This window comes from Simochromis diagramma, unplaced genomic scaffold (assembly GCF_900408965.1).
Source record: "Simochromis diagramma unplaced genomic scaffold, fSimDia1.1 OVJJ01000692.1, whole genome shotgun sequence".
NCBI lineage: Eukaryota > Metazoa > Chordata > Actinopteri > Cichliformes > Cichlidae > Simochromis > Simochromis diagramma.
The window spans coordinates 1,153,651-1,167,937 of NW_024387485.1; the positions used below are offsets into that span (position 1 = coordinate 1,153,651).

Consider the following 14,287-nt stretch of genomic DNA (forward strand, 5'->3'; position numbering starts at 1 on the left):
CAGGGGAAAAGCACGTGTTCTTCATATCATCCACACACACGATCACTGGCTCTCACTCCAACACTTGCCACTCGGGAATCACACAGGGGGAAAATCCAGGGAGCTCTGTAGACAGGGAGACGGGGTTAAATACAACGCACAAAGGAAACACACTTAACTCAACTTGCAGTAGCTTGGCTTCACTAACACGTGGTAGTCAACGATCCAGCAACGAACAGCAGTCACCTCCTGGCTTAAATGCTGATCATCTTAATGAGATCCGAGGGCGTGGGCCGAGGCCGTGAACCCACAGTGAGTTCCGCCCTGGCGAGAGAGAAGAGGAGAGAGAGACAAACAGAGCGTGCTGATCAGCGTGCAGCTGATCCGCCTGGCCGTGACAAAATTAATGAATTGCCAAATCATAGTTAACAAATTATTATAGATTTTTTTTACAGAGTTAAGTTTCTGTGGCGGTGGTGTGGTCCCTGGCTCAGGTGCAGGGGAGGAGTGGGATGGTGAGCTTGAGGGGGCGGTGCCAAGGAGGCTTGGAGGGAGAGGTGGAGGTTTCTCCCTTTATATATATAGTGAAGGCGGAGACCAGAGGAGAGTGTGTGTGCTGAAACGTAGAGCCACATGTGTAAGAAAAATAAAAATGTCTGTTTTTCAAAGCCTGTACTGGCAACACTGTAGACAGGTTTTTATTTCAGCTTATTATTAAAATGAAGTCCGTCCATGATATTGTTGCTCTGGATCTACTGACATCATTTAAACCTGGTCTTTGTCTCTTCAGCTAGTCTCTCCTGTCAAAAGACAGAAAAAAAAAAACAAAAGTACAGTGGGAGGGACCCAAACACAAATAAATTGTTTTAACCCAATTTAAACCTACACCCAACTTTTACCACCTCCTCCAACCAAACAAACAAAACCTGGCCCCAAATTTTATTTTATTTTATTTTATTTTATTTTAGTCACAAGGCTACGGCCCTAAAGGGGAAACCAGGTTTTCTGGTGTCATTATGAGGATTAAGCTAACATGACGTCACCTTTCAAATGTTACTTCTCCTGGATTGCAAAAAAGGAAAAAAAGTCAGACTGCTAAAGAGAAACCAGGAAGGAAGCAAAACCCTAAGTTGGATATAATTTTCCTGCACTGTAAAATCCACCAGGAAGTCCTCTGAAAGTCTAAATTGCAGCTTGATCATGTAGCAAATAGAGTGGACTTAACAGTCGTCACTTCATTAAATTCCTTCGAGAAACTGACCACCACGACTTGTCCACTGCTGCACTATCGCATCACCTTTCCTCTGCCTGCAAATAGCCACTATTGTGCTAAAATTCCTCATTTCTTTCTTCTAAGAAAATGACAAATAGGAGCAATTTGTTGAAATATGTGCAATTATAAATAGAGCAAAAATATAGTTTATACTAGCTTGAAAGTCCGTATTTGATCTGCCCACCTTTATTCTTTAGCACAGTCTGAACTCTCTTTAGGCAAGCTTTCATTAAACAGTCTGCAGATAGTTGTCCAGGCTTCTTGAAGGACATTTCAAAGCTCTTCTTTGGATGTTTGCTGCCTTTTGTTCCACTTTCTGTCATCGTAATTCCACACTGCTTCAAAATTGTAAGGTCCAGGCTCTGGAGGGATGCAGTCTGTGTGCAATTGTGTGTTTTTCTGTCCAGGTCTGCTTTTACTCCATCTGCACTGTGTTTGGGATCACTGTCATAGTGAAAAATCAAGCTGTTACCAATCAGATGCTTTTCAGATGGTATTGCATGTTAGATTGAAATCTGACTGCACTTCCCAAACACCACTGGCTAAAATGCAGCTCCCAGACCATGAAAGAGTTCCTACCATGTTTTCAGATGGCTGTAGACACTTTCTGCTGTACCTCTCTCGTCTATTCATATTGATTCATCACTCCATAAGACCTGCTCCACTGACTATCACTACAGTTCTTGTTTTATGCCGGTAAAACTCGAGCAATCTTTGTCATTTTTTCATATCAATAAAGAAAGAAACAACATGACAAATTATGTGTGTATAGATACATTGCTATTGCCTAAATCTGCGCCTGAAATTTTCTGTGGTTCATGTCTTAAGTTATAAGTCTTTTCAAGCATTCCACTGAAATTGGTCAGGTACAAGGACTGGACTGAAAATGAGACTGAAAAGCAGACAAATCCAACGATATATAATGAAAAACTGAGCTCAAGTCCACTTTAAACATTACAAGAAAGTCTGGCTCCTTGGAAGCCGAATAGAAAGAAATGATGTGTAGTACAAGACGTTTGCACAGTACAATCGATTTTTACTGGTATTAAAGACAATACTTAACAGTCTCAGCTACGCAGTCAAGTTACTCAAGACTAAACGAGTACAGTGTGTTAATACTGGAAAATGTTTCTCACCACGGGTTAAGTTCTCTTTCAAACTGATTCTAAAAATGACAAAAACTACACAAAGTATTGTGAGGGTGTCTGTGGATTTCTCTCTCCATACAGCAGTAAGCTTATGTAAGAATGATTGGCAGATGGGCATATTAGACCATCCGCTGCCACAGTGTGATAATCCCACAGGGTGCATACATTGAGCAAACACACAAAACATTTTTTTAAAAATCCACAAACATCCGCACGCACACCTCAACCACTTGAAGCTTATCTATTCTCACTTTTGCTGCAGGTTTTAGTTTAGCTGTCCTTTTGCTTCCACGCTCCATCCTAAACTGCACCTGAACACAAGTCAGTTTTTGCCAAAGCCCTGAAAAAGTAATTTTAGAAATCCTTCCAAAAACCTCTGAGCTGGCTGACACACAGCAGGGTCTGTGCTGCAGGAAAACAGACATCTACTGTCAGCTGGCAAAAGTCATGCAGGGCAGAAGGGACTTGATGTTTATGCATCAGGGCTTATTTTTATGTGCACAAAGATCCCACAGTGAAGTCAGTTTATTGCTGCCCAAACTGTTTGAAATCACATAAGAAATTAAGATTTTTTTTCCAATGTGATTTTCAGTTTTAACAATGAACAAGAAACCTGGTCGTTTTCCACGACGCAGTCATTTTACAAATAATCACAGAGAAAATGTAAGTAATACAATTTTTTTTAGTTATGAAGACGAGACTGAAGGCGTCTGACTGATTCCTGAAACAAGGCAGTTTTTATGTTTTTTTGCAAAAATGTTAGTTTTCAGACAGATAAAAATGTATTTTCTGGTTTACATATTAAACCAATGTACTCCAGTTTAAAGTACAGCTTTATTTATGCAGCGAACATGCTAAACAAATTCTAGGAAGAATTAAAAGCACTCAGTCCTCGGCATAAAACTACTGCTGGATTTTCTTACATTCGTACAGTCAGATTAAATAAATAAATGAACCCCTAACAATAGATGTTTAGCACTTTTTTCTGTGGTTTATAGACGCAACAATTAGCCAAAGAAAGTTCCAGTGTTTACCCCCTGTGTACTTTTCCTGATCAAATTCAATTTTAAAAAAGTTCTTAAAATCTGAATTGCAAATTGCGTTTGTATAGCATTAGTGGACAGTATATACATTTATCATGGCTATATGTTAAGCTATTTCACACTTTGAAATGTTTTTCGTACTTAAAGTGCTGTATTTATTTATTGATATTGTATTATTATCATTATCATTATTCATCAGTGTGATTTATTACAGTACATGCTAACTATGTGGAGATTTTTATTTTTGTTTATTTTTTGGTAGATGCCAAACAGGTAAACTACTCATTAGTGATGATTTCTCACATAATTACATTCAGTGGTCTGATCTGGCATTTTGTAGTATTTTAGTAACTCTGTTCTATTAAAAGTGATTTTTGTCTCCCAGTGTTTATAACTGGATTTCATAACTCCTCTGGTATTATACCATGTCACGCTCCTAATGTTGCCAGATTAGAGTTCTTTTTAATGACAGGTTAAGAAAGTTGAGAATTTGGGGTATTTTTTTTAATACAGCCAGCGTGATTAGCACTGTGTCATTAGGATAGAGAAATACAGTCCACATCCTGACTTACCATGTAACTAAGAACAGCATGTTAGTGCAGAGCTTTTCATAACTGTACAACATCTTATTCTGCTGTTACATATAAATAATTTTGCTGCACTGAGCTTCCCTCATGCGCATAATGTATTTGATTACTGTGTTTCAAGGAGTGATCAAAAGATGAGAGCCATGAAAATCTAAACATTTCATTTGGCTTAAGTCTGACTGATCTCTGTTTTTAATAATAATTTCTCAAACATGTCAGAATCTTCTACCACAAAGATTCTGCTTTGATTCTGCTCTGACGTGCACTGTGCACCCTGATTTCACCACCAACCTTTAACTGGTCATGAGAATGAATTTCATACCAGTGATAATTGTAGGTGATGACATGTACAACTAAGCAGTGTTCGGCTGAATCGTTTGCAAGCTTGAAGATGAAATGCTGGGCAAAGAGTAAGAACAGGACTCTGCTCATCAGTGTTTTCTTCCAGTATTCAATGATACTGGATTCCCAGTCTGGTTCCCCAGACTGAAGCTGTTAGTACTGGATTCTAATGTAAAGGCTGATGGCATTTAAAGGAGACCGTGCAGGTAATTTTTAATTTGTTTGTTTTTTTGGCCTATAGTCTTTGCATCATCATCACTGGCCCACTCACCATATTTGCTACCTCTTGACTTCACTTCCCAAAAATGAAAATTAATTTGAAGGATTACTTTTTTGCCTCACTGGAAAATCCGGCACCCATCACAGAGGCACAAGTACAAGGGGACATGATGGGGCTCTACTGAGAGATGTAAAAATAGCAGCCACACTGAAAATGGTCCAGTGGAGCAGAAAAGGATAACCTTCAATGTGAGATCAGCCAAATTTAAATCAGGTATGGTTTTTGATTTTCATAGGCCTAATCACAGAGCTATTTGATCTTTGATGGATCTTTCAAGCCCTCTGTCAGTCGCCACAGTGGATGAATTAAGTCTCATTAGTGGAATCTTTACTGTGATACCACCTTGATAATCACCAGGACTGAATGATGAATAAATGTACAGTTGGCTCCTTTTCCTGCCTCTACAATAGCTTTCATAAGCAAGGTCCATAAAAACGTTGGTGTATATGCAATAGCTTTAGAAAGATCCAAATAAAGCCATGTTAGTGCATATTGTGATTTAACGTCTTTCTCAGTTACTGTAAATGGAGACTGTTACAGAAGGTCTGTTAGTTAAAGGAGTCTTTATGGCTGAATAGATTTTTTATTTGAAACTGAAACTTCTGGAACAGTCTGCGTATGGCTTGGATTATATATCATGCTCGGGTGGTTTGGGTGATGTGGCGAGCACAGCATGGTAATTGTTTGCTTGCATATTTTATGACAACATATGCTTTTGCATGTATCCATCTGTTATGTTGCAGGGTCACTTCTTGAATGAATTTGTATTAGTTGTGCTTAGACAGATGGAGGATAAGGAAATCGAGTTGTAAAGTCTTAACGAGCCCTCATTGAGAAGGGCAGCGTGTAAGCACACAACTTCACACAACAGCAGAGCTTGAACAAAGAGGAGCCGCCACAGATAAAGGAGTCATGTGGAAATATTTCATCATGCAAAAGACAGGTAGGCACAGTGGTGTGGAACCGTAGCCTTAATGATCTATAGAACTGCCCCCCTCTGAGTTGCCTAGCAACACAAGGGATTTCTTTCCGGAAGAACCCCCTCACCAGTGCACATCCCATGCTTTTAACCCTTCAGCCTCTGCTCCCCAAAACAGGCTAATATGAAATCCAGCATGTGCTGCAACCTCTTGCAACAATGCATCAACAGCATCTAACATTTCCACCATCAAACCGTGATCTAGCTTCTGCTTCATTCTCAAGAACTCTGATTTATTATTCATGTCATTTTCCCATGCTGCTGAAGTTCGTTGTTTAGCCAGAGACTGAACTGAATCAAAAACCAAACGTGACCAAACCAAATGCTTACTTTAATACTGTCCCTATGACCAGAAAGTTGACAGCCGTGGCTGATTTATTTAAAGGAATTAAAAAGATGACTATCTATTTAGGTGGCATCTCGGGGTCATGTGAGCAAGTGGGTATCTGTCCTTTTCAGAAAAGCACTGGTGCTGAAGTATGCTTTTTCATGTGTAATTAACATTGTTACAAGCTTTGTTAAACCTAACAAAGTCATTAGTGCTTAAACTATATGCACAAATAATGAAACACACATGTATATAATACATGTGTGAAAGAGAGACCCTCCACCAGAACATCAAAAGTGTGTAGTGTCCTGTGGTGTTTGGTAAAATGATACTGGCATCTGTGGGTTGTCAGGGTAGGACATATCAGTCTTATTCTCACACGTCTGGGTTGGGAGTTTATTGATCTAAGGAGTTTATTGAGCACTCGCTGACAACATACATATCTCTACAACACACCTACCACCAAGCAACAATGGGAAGGAAAAATTCTTTTAACAGGAAAAAACCTCAAGAACCAGCCTCAGGGAGGGACAGCCATCTGCTGGGGGTGAGGGGAGGGAGACGGGACAAAAGACACACTCTGGAAGAGAGACAGAAATTAATAACAACTGATGATTAAATGCAAAATGGTGCATTAACACAGAGAGTTAAAAAAGTTTTGAGTTTTGAGCCTGGCCTACTGCAATGTCAGATGTGATAACTAAGGTTCAAGATCACCTGATCCAGCCTTAACTATATGCTTTATCAATAAGGAAAGTTTGAAGCCTAATCTTAAAAGCAGAGACAGTGTCTGTATCCCAAATCCAAACTGGGAGCTGGTTCCACAGAAGAGGGGCTCAATAAAGCACTTCCTCTTATACTGCTGCTTTACTCGTGGTTCCTGGGGTATTTAAAAGTAGAGTGTAGTAGTAGTATACGTATAGGAGAATTTATGTGAGGAGCAGGATTTTAAATTCAACTGTGGATTTAACAGGGACCCAATAAAGAGAAGCTAGTATGGGCAAAATATGCTCTCTTTCTAGTCCCTGTGTGAGCTCTAGCTGCAGCATTTTGGATCAAGTGAAAGGTTTTTAGGACAACCTAATAATGATGCATTACAATAGTCCCAAGTTTATCTGTTTGCAACTAAAATATTCTGTTTTGACAAACTAAAAATTAATAAATGAAGCAACTACAGTCCTCAGTATGAAGGCAAAAACACAGATAACTCAGTATAATTAGTACAGATTAGGTTAAAGAAAGAAATAAAAGTAATTGTTCCTCCCTTTTTACCTCAGCCAGTACATTTGTGTTTTCATCATCATTCTGTCTCTAAACACAAGAGCTCAAAAAGTTTTGGATGAATTCCGTTAACAATCCATCCACCAAGGTTATCAAGGTCAACTTAATGATGATTTCCTACAACTGCGGTATTTACGGTAAGCATAAAGAAAGTACCGTGTACAGATTGAAAAGGTCAATAGAGTGATCATAAGCTAGAGTGATAATAAAGTGATAATAATGCTCTGTTTGTATTGATGGCATGCAGGCACTTTGGATGTCCGACTGACAGACTGAGTCAAATAAAGTCAAATTTTATAAAATGCCTTTCATCTTTAAGACTAAAAGTCCTTTGCCTTTGTTTGTACTGGCAACATATAGGAAATGATACTGGTGTATGAAGATTCTAAATATCCATCACATTTGACCTTTGACCTCACTTTCACTCTCACATCTGCCCTTCTTTCAAAGTGACCTCAAAATGTGCTTTAATGAAACTATTGTCAAGAGAAAGAAAACAAATGCAATACAAGGAATATATAATGTAACAGTATAACAATAATATTCCCTTAAAAGTAAATAGTGCCCAGAAAATGAGCTGCTTTGATGCTGCCTTTGTTTTTGTTTACGGTGTATTGTTGTTGCAGTAAAGCATTACTTGGATTCCATTCTCACTAATGACTTTCTCTGCTCCAGCTCCAGTGTGAGGTTATGCAGTGCGGTTCAGCCCCACGAGAGTGAGAAAGACGAGGATGAAAGGGAAGTGTGTGAGGGGCGGAGTTTAGGGATTCATGTGCGCGAGTGTCTGCGGAAGGGGTCGTGCTACTGTAACCGGGGAGGCGGTGGTAGATGAGGGTGCGAGCGGGATCATGTGCGCTGTAGAGTCGCTCTCCATGGTGCTGAAAGGGAAACTCTGGGTCTTAAAAGTCCTGTGATATGCACGAACTGCGACGCCAAGTCGGAGTAGCAAGGGAGTAAACATGAAGTCGATCATAAATGCCTTAAAAAAGGAAGGTAAGAGCCTGCGCACTCTCTTCTTTACTTTTCAAATAAGGCGCTCAGCTTCTGGGCATTGAGACTTCCTTCAGTACACAACTTAGTGGAGAAAGTGGAGGAATTTTGCTCGCTTCGTCTTCGTTCTTGAGTTATTTTAACCGCGTTTGTCAAGCTGTAGGTAGGTCGGCGCGTATTTAGGTTACACGAACCTAAATCTGCGAGTTGTCTGGGGGGTTTTTTCGGGCGACAAAGGAAAAAAAGAGACAGCGCCCGACATTGGACTAGTTTGTAGGTCACAGAAAAGAGAAGAAAATGGGACTGAAAGGTGGAGAAAACACCCACAGACATGACTGCGCGTCGTTCCCCTCACCCAAGCAGACCCCGGGCAGCCGATCCATCTGGCTGTGTGTGAAACAGTGTCGCTGGGTTGACGTTTTCTATTCTTTCGCTACTATTTTCTCAATGAAGACTCGCGAGCGGAGCTGTGCGTCGGGCTGTGTCGCCTATAGGCTGAGAAAGGATGCCAAAAATCAGCATCTTCAGCGAATACAAGCACAAAGCAGAGACGGACTTCAATGTATCCTAATGTCATTACTATTAACATTTAGTAAGGATTAAATATAAACAGCACTAATGATGCCATTGCATTTAATGAGCGAGTGAATTGGTTTGCTGTGGTACAGCTCATGTCAGAGTTATGTGCCCACAGGCTGGAAGCTTAAATCAAGTGCCATAACTAAATGAAAGATTATTAATTGAAAATAAGTCTTCGGTGACAGAACATAATATCCATCTAGTACTTATTTTAACAGCATAGTTTTAGGTTCTCTGCATCTATAAAGTGTAAGACAAAATATACATAAAAATAACATTATAAAAATTATTGTTATTAAATATAATTATTATTATTATGGGCAATAATTCCAGGTATTTTCAGGTCTATCATAAATGTTTGTGGTGTTGCAGAACATGTGTTTTCTGAGCATCAATATGCGCAGTGTTCTTTTCTGAAATCTCTTGCAGCAAACATTTAGCTAAATTCTATTACTTACATTTAAACTTATATATCAAATCTGAAATCAGCCCTTTATTGGGCTTAGTTAAAAGTACTGTACAAAACTACAAATTACTTGTCTTGAGCAGTAAATGTGTGGTTTCAGGGAATTATGAATCAGCCCCTTTTTGCGTCACCACTGATATGGTAGTGTCAGATAACAGTAATTTACCCATCTGTCATTGTGGCATTTTCATAAAGTGATGGGCGTTCGGCCTCTTGTTCCACTGAATTCAAGTGAAAATGAAAAAAATGCCTTTATAATTCAGAAACTACAAAGAAAGTTAGGGAGGGATTTCATATACATGAAAACCACTGAAGAAAAGGTCCCTATGCTTGAACATCATGTTGTATGTGAGCACCATCATTTATCATAATGTGCTGGATTTAGCAGTCGACATGACGAATATCAGTTAGTTCAACTTAAATCTCTTTTTTAATCCATGTGTAAAGATGCTGTAGTGTTGTGCATGTTTACTTAGCTTAGGTGAGTAGTTTAGGTGCCCTTGTTGAATTTGTTGTAGTATTCCTAAAAAGAGAGCATCTTGCTGGTAACTTGTGCATGACCATAACCAGGTGCAAGCATTTCATTCGCTTCAACTGAATAGCTCCATCTGATGGAAAATGCAAATGTAGCATGTTCGGCCTAAATATGCAATATTAGCTAAATTGAAAAGAGAAAGAAAACAGCTTCAGAATTTAAAATATAAGGAAAAAAAGTCCATAATCATCACTTTTTCTGATTTGACAAATATATCTATCTTCCGAAATTTAAATAACAGTAAAGTTGAATGGTTGAGTTAACTAAAACTACAGATTTATAATACCAAAAGCTGATGGTAATGCTTTTTTCATGAGTTTTGTAAGTTACTCACATACGTACAATTTGTTAAAGTATTTTAAAGAGTCAATACAGTCACAGTATAGTCCCATAACACAGTCCAGTGAGGGGTGGTGTATTTAACGTTTAGGCCTTTTAAGGACTTAGTATCATCCCAATTCTGATGTTATCGTGTCATTTGACGAAATAAGACATAAATTAAATTTTTAATTCCTCCAGCTGAGAAATGTTGTAAAAGCACATCAGTGTAATTCACTTTTCACACCCCCACAAACTAACGATGAGCTAATGATGACTGTTTAAGAAAGTGCGTTATATGGGAAAGCTGTTTACCCCCTAGGAGTGAGAGAGCTCATATAACACGCTACATTTATGGAGTGGAGGGTTGGAAACTGAAATTTCAACATGGAATTGAAAATAAGTTTGCCCTGTAAATTCTGCTCAGAAAGCAAATTCACACCTCAGATTTACATATTAGAATCTAATGCAACTATGTATCCTGTCACATTCAGTCACTGTAATAAAAATACACAAACATATAACAGAGGTGAGCGGGAAGATTATTTTAAAGGATACAATGGCAGATTATATCTATGTTCTTATATTAAGTTACCAGTACTGGGGATATCTCAGAATGATCACTGAATGGGTGACATTTAACAAAAAGAAGCCAGAAATATACTTTCTGAGTTTATTTATATCATCTGCATTGTGTAAATCTTTTTCTCATAAATAGCTCAGTTGTAGATTGTTCTCGGCAAACACGAGAATCTTGTTCTTGTGTCTTTTAATAGATGATAGTTTATAACGAGCTATAGCTATGAATTACCATATAATTCAGGGCTTGTGTTTCTATGCAGTCTTCATTTAAGTTCTGATAGTTGTGAGGTTTTTTCACAGAGGATACTTTTGCTATATTTACAGTAATTGTTCAACTTTTTTTGTTTTTATTAAGAAATATCCGGGTCTTGACTGTTGATGGGAGACACAGGGCTAACAGCGGTTTTCCATGTCAACACTAAACACTGCCTGTCTAAGAGTTTCTGTGGTATTATGACACTGTCAGACTACATTAATGATGGGAATGCACATTAAATGTTGGACTCATTATTATTATTAAAATGATTTGGATGTCATATCTGATGGATTTTTGCAGAAAGACGTTTAGTTGTTCCAGTTGGGGCTTTTTTGGGTGTTGGTGTTTAATGACTCAAATAATCTGCCCTTTGACTCAGTCAGTAGTTTGCTATTTATGACTGGACGTGAGACTCTGACGCCTGAGTGAGAGAAATAATTGTAAAAAAATTCAAATTATGTGTAAATGGCAGTGAAACTGAGATTTGCACTGTGGATATTTTAAACCATCTCATCTGATAGTTTTTAGTGTTTATTGTTCTTGGCTGAGTTCCTCACCTTTTCCTCTGCTGTGTGGCTCACAGCATGAAGAAGCAGAGCGAGGAGAGTTAAAATTGTCTTATTAACTGAAGGATTGATTCAAAACATCATTGAATGTTAGTGAGGAGTGACCTTTGAAGGAACACCGACAAAGTTACTTTGCACAAATTGGACTAAGACACAAACAGCATTTAAACTGCATCCATCTAACTACTTGGTGTCTTAGCACAAAGTCTAAAACATTATTTAGCTTGGCTGAGGGCTTCTAAACTCTCATTTGTTTGATATGCATGAAGAGCTTTCACCTACATAGATTCCACTTTTAGAAGTATTACATAAGATGCTTGCTTGACCTCCAACGTCCAGTGGCCTGGTTAGGTTTAGGTTTAAATGAAGCTTTTGCCTGTATGAGATACCAAAATGGGAATTTTATAAGACAAGAATTGTGGGAGAGTTGATTTAAAGGTCTTAGTTTCTGAATTGTTGCTTATTTAGCACATAGCTAACTTACCACTTCCTTTTCTGGTAGATGTTGCAAGGTTAGTTGGGATGAACGCATATTTGTGTGCGTGCTTAGAAGTTAATACCAGCCTCAGCAGCTAGGAGGCCACACACACCTCAGGGGCACACACAGATAGCCCAGTGGCTCCTAAATGTGCTAGATTATTAGACGATAGCATCTCTTCATCAACACGTCTGTTGTAGAAAGAGAGAGAGGTCTGAGATATTAGTCCTGGAAAGTGATAATGACTCAGTGAATCCCCCTTCAGATGTTCAGGCTGTTGGGAAGTGCTGAGCACGAAGCTACAGTACAGCTAACAGGCCACAGTGCCTCCTTAGCACCACCGTGTTAATCATCTCCAAATCAGGAGATGCTTATTGAAATGGCTGCGGGCCTGTTCTGTTCGGCTTTCCCTGCACCACCATAATTGCGAGGAGAGTTGGCGATGGCAGCTGTAGGCTCTCATCTCACAGTGTGTGGAGTAAAGAATCCATGGGGGAAATCAAGGCCAACTTCGATTGCTGCTTTAGTGAGACAGTGCAGTGGACTATCATGTACTGACGGTCAGAGGAAGAGCGGCTTAGAGTGGAGGTCATGGCTATCGGGTTTGGTTCAGTGTTTGTGCACAGCTGATCTTCTTGGTGGACTGTATGTTCTCTCCATCATGCTCAAGATATGGATTGCTTAGATTAGTGATTATTTTCTTTGTTCCCTGATTGCAAAGACTTGGAGAACAATTTCATTAAAACAAAACAGACAGTGTGACAGGGTTAGTGGTGACGTTGGACTCAGGGTTAACACTGAGCGGGACTAAATGAGTAAAATACAGTTTATGTGGTCCTCTGCATGAGAGGTCATTTCTAAGTGCTTTATGACGAGTAAATAGTAATCAGCTCACTCTCTCGTGACTTTCTCTTCATGCAGCGGTAATTCAGCTTCACCTACTGATGACTGTAGTCTTTGCTCTGCTCTGCAGCCTCAGTCAGTTCCACATGCTGCCACGTGAACTATTTCTCCACTTTCTGCAGGTTTGGCTGCTTTGCAGGTCACAGAGACACCAGAATCAGAGCCACCATCAGCAGCTGCTTCCAAGGCAGTGATGCTGTCTGTTGCTCTAATGAAGCAATGAAAAAGACCTGAGAAAGGAAGTGCTGCATCTTACTGTTTAGCAGTCACTAAAACACAAAGATGAGAGTAGTGGAGTTGTGTACCAGTAAATCGGATGCAGATCAGTTGCAGTTTAGGTTATAAAACCTAAACTTAATATTTGAAATGTATGAACTTGGACGATCTGTGTAATTTGCCAAAGAAAATTATGTATAAAAAATAAAAGCACCTCTCTGATTTTGTGTAGTTTCCCCTACTCCTACCAAACCAACAGTGAAGCATGCAGACTGGACTGTTGGGGTCTGAGGACTTTATGTGGTAACATTCTAATGAATGGCAGGAGCCAGGGTTGGGTGTACCACCGAACATTGCAATGAATGAATGTTGGAGCTGTCAGTGCTTCCATCAGGTCTAATAAGACTGACAGAGAAAACCATAGCTGGTACGCTCCTAGTTACTAGCACAGCATCCTGAAGGTTTATAATCTTTTATCTTTCACACTTCATTTTTTGCTTTATCTCATTGACTGCGTTGCATTTTTAGAAACAGTTTTTACCGTCAAAACATCTTCCAAAGCTTTATTCTACGTTTTCTTAAGATGAATAGCCATTTTACAGGACCTGGTTGAACTTATACAGTAGTATATGGTATCATAGGAGAAAATACAAGAAGCCCAAGCCAACCACCCCCAGATCTCATTACCGAGAACCAGCCTATTCATTTATGTGCTCTCTAACGGATGTTTGTTTTGGGTCTATATCTTTTGACTTATCTGAGCTACCCAACTAAGCCCTGATGTATTTAATAGAGGACATCCTGGGCTTTCCACTGATATCTCATGTGTTTGGATGGGCTGTTTTAGCTCCAGAGAGGAAGGAAATCACACAAAAAAGTTCAGTGCAAAGGTTCTTTTTTACAGCCGTGCTGAACAGAGACGTTGCATATATGTTAGTACAAATGAAGCTTTCTTATGGTCAAGAGAACCACTAAAACAAAGTGTGACCAGCCAAGTGCAAGATCAGCACAGAATAAAATGCAACAATGGCAAGAAGCGTAATTGCCCCTTTTCTTCCCCAAATTGTACAGCATGCGCTCAGCTGGAGAGGATTAATAAGAATCAGAATGTCAGCAGACCTATGGATGCAATTCAGACTTAATAGCCCTATTTAATGT

At 39.2% G+C, this 14,287-nt stretch overlaps 1 protein-coding gene across 6 annotated transcripts in view; it reads left to right on the plus strand.

Moving 5' to 3' along the window:
- Positions 1-14,287, plus strand: part of shank2b (SH3 and multiple ankyrin repeat domains 2b) — a 305,670-nt gene that overhangs the window by 180,950 nt on the left and 110,433 nt on the right. Inside the window, exons 1-2 of one of the 6 annotated variants that reach the window (XM_040016696.1) lie at positions 619-7,337; positions 7,415-8,233. The exons of 4 other annotated variants lie outside the window; for them this stretch is intronic. In XM_040016696.1, coding sequence (XP_039872630.1) covers positions 8,200-8,233 — 34 coding nt within the window. In that variant the 5' untranslated portion in view covers positions 619-7,337; positions 7,415-8,199. Of the gene's footprint in view, positions 1-618; positions 8,234-14,287 lie in introns of those variants that run through there. One more of the 6 variants, XM_040016695.1, reaches the window with a different exon arrangement.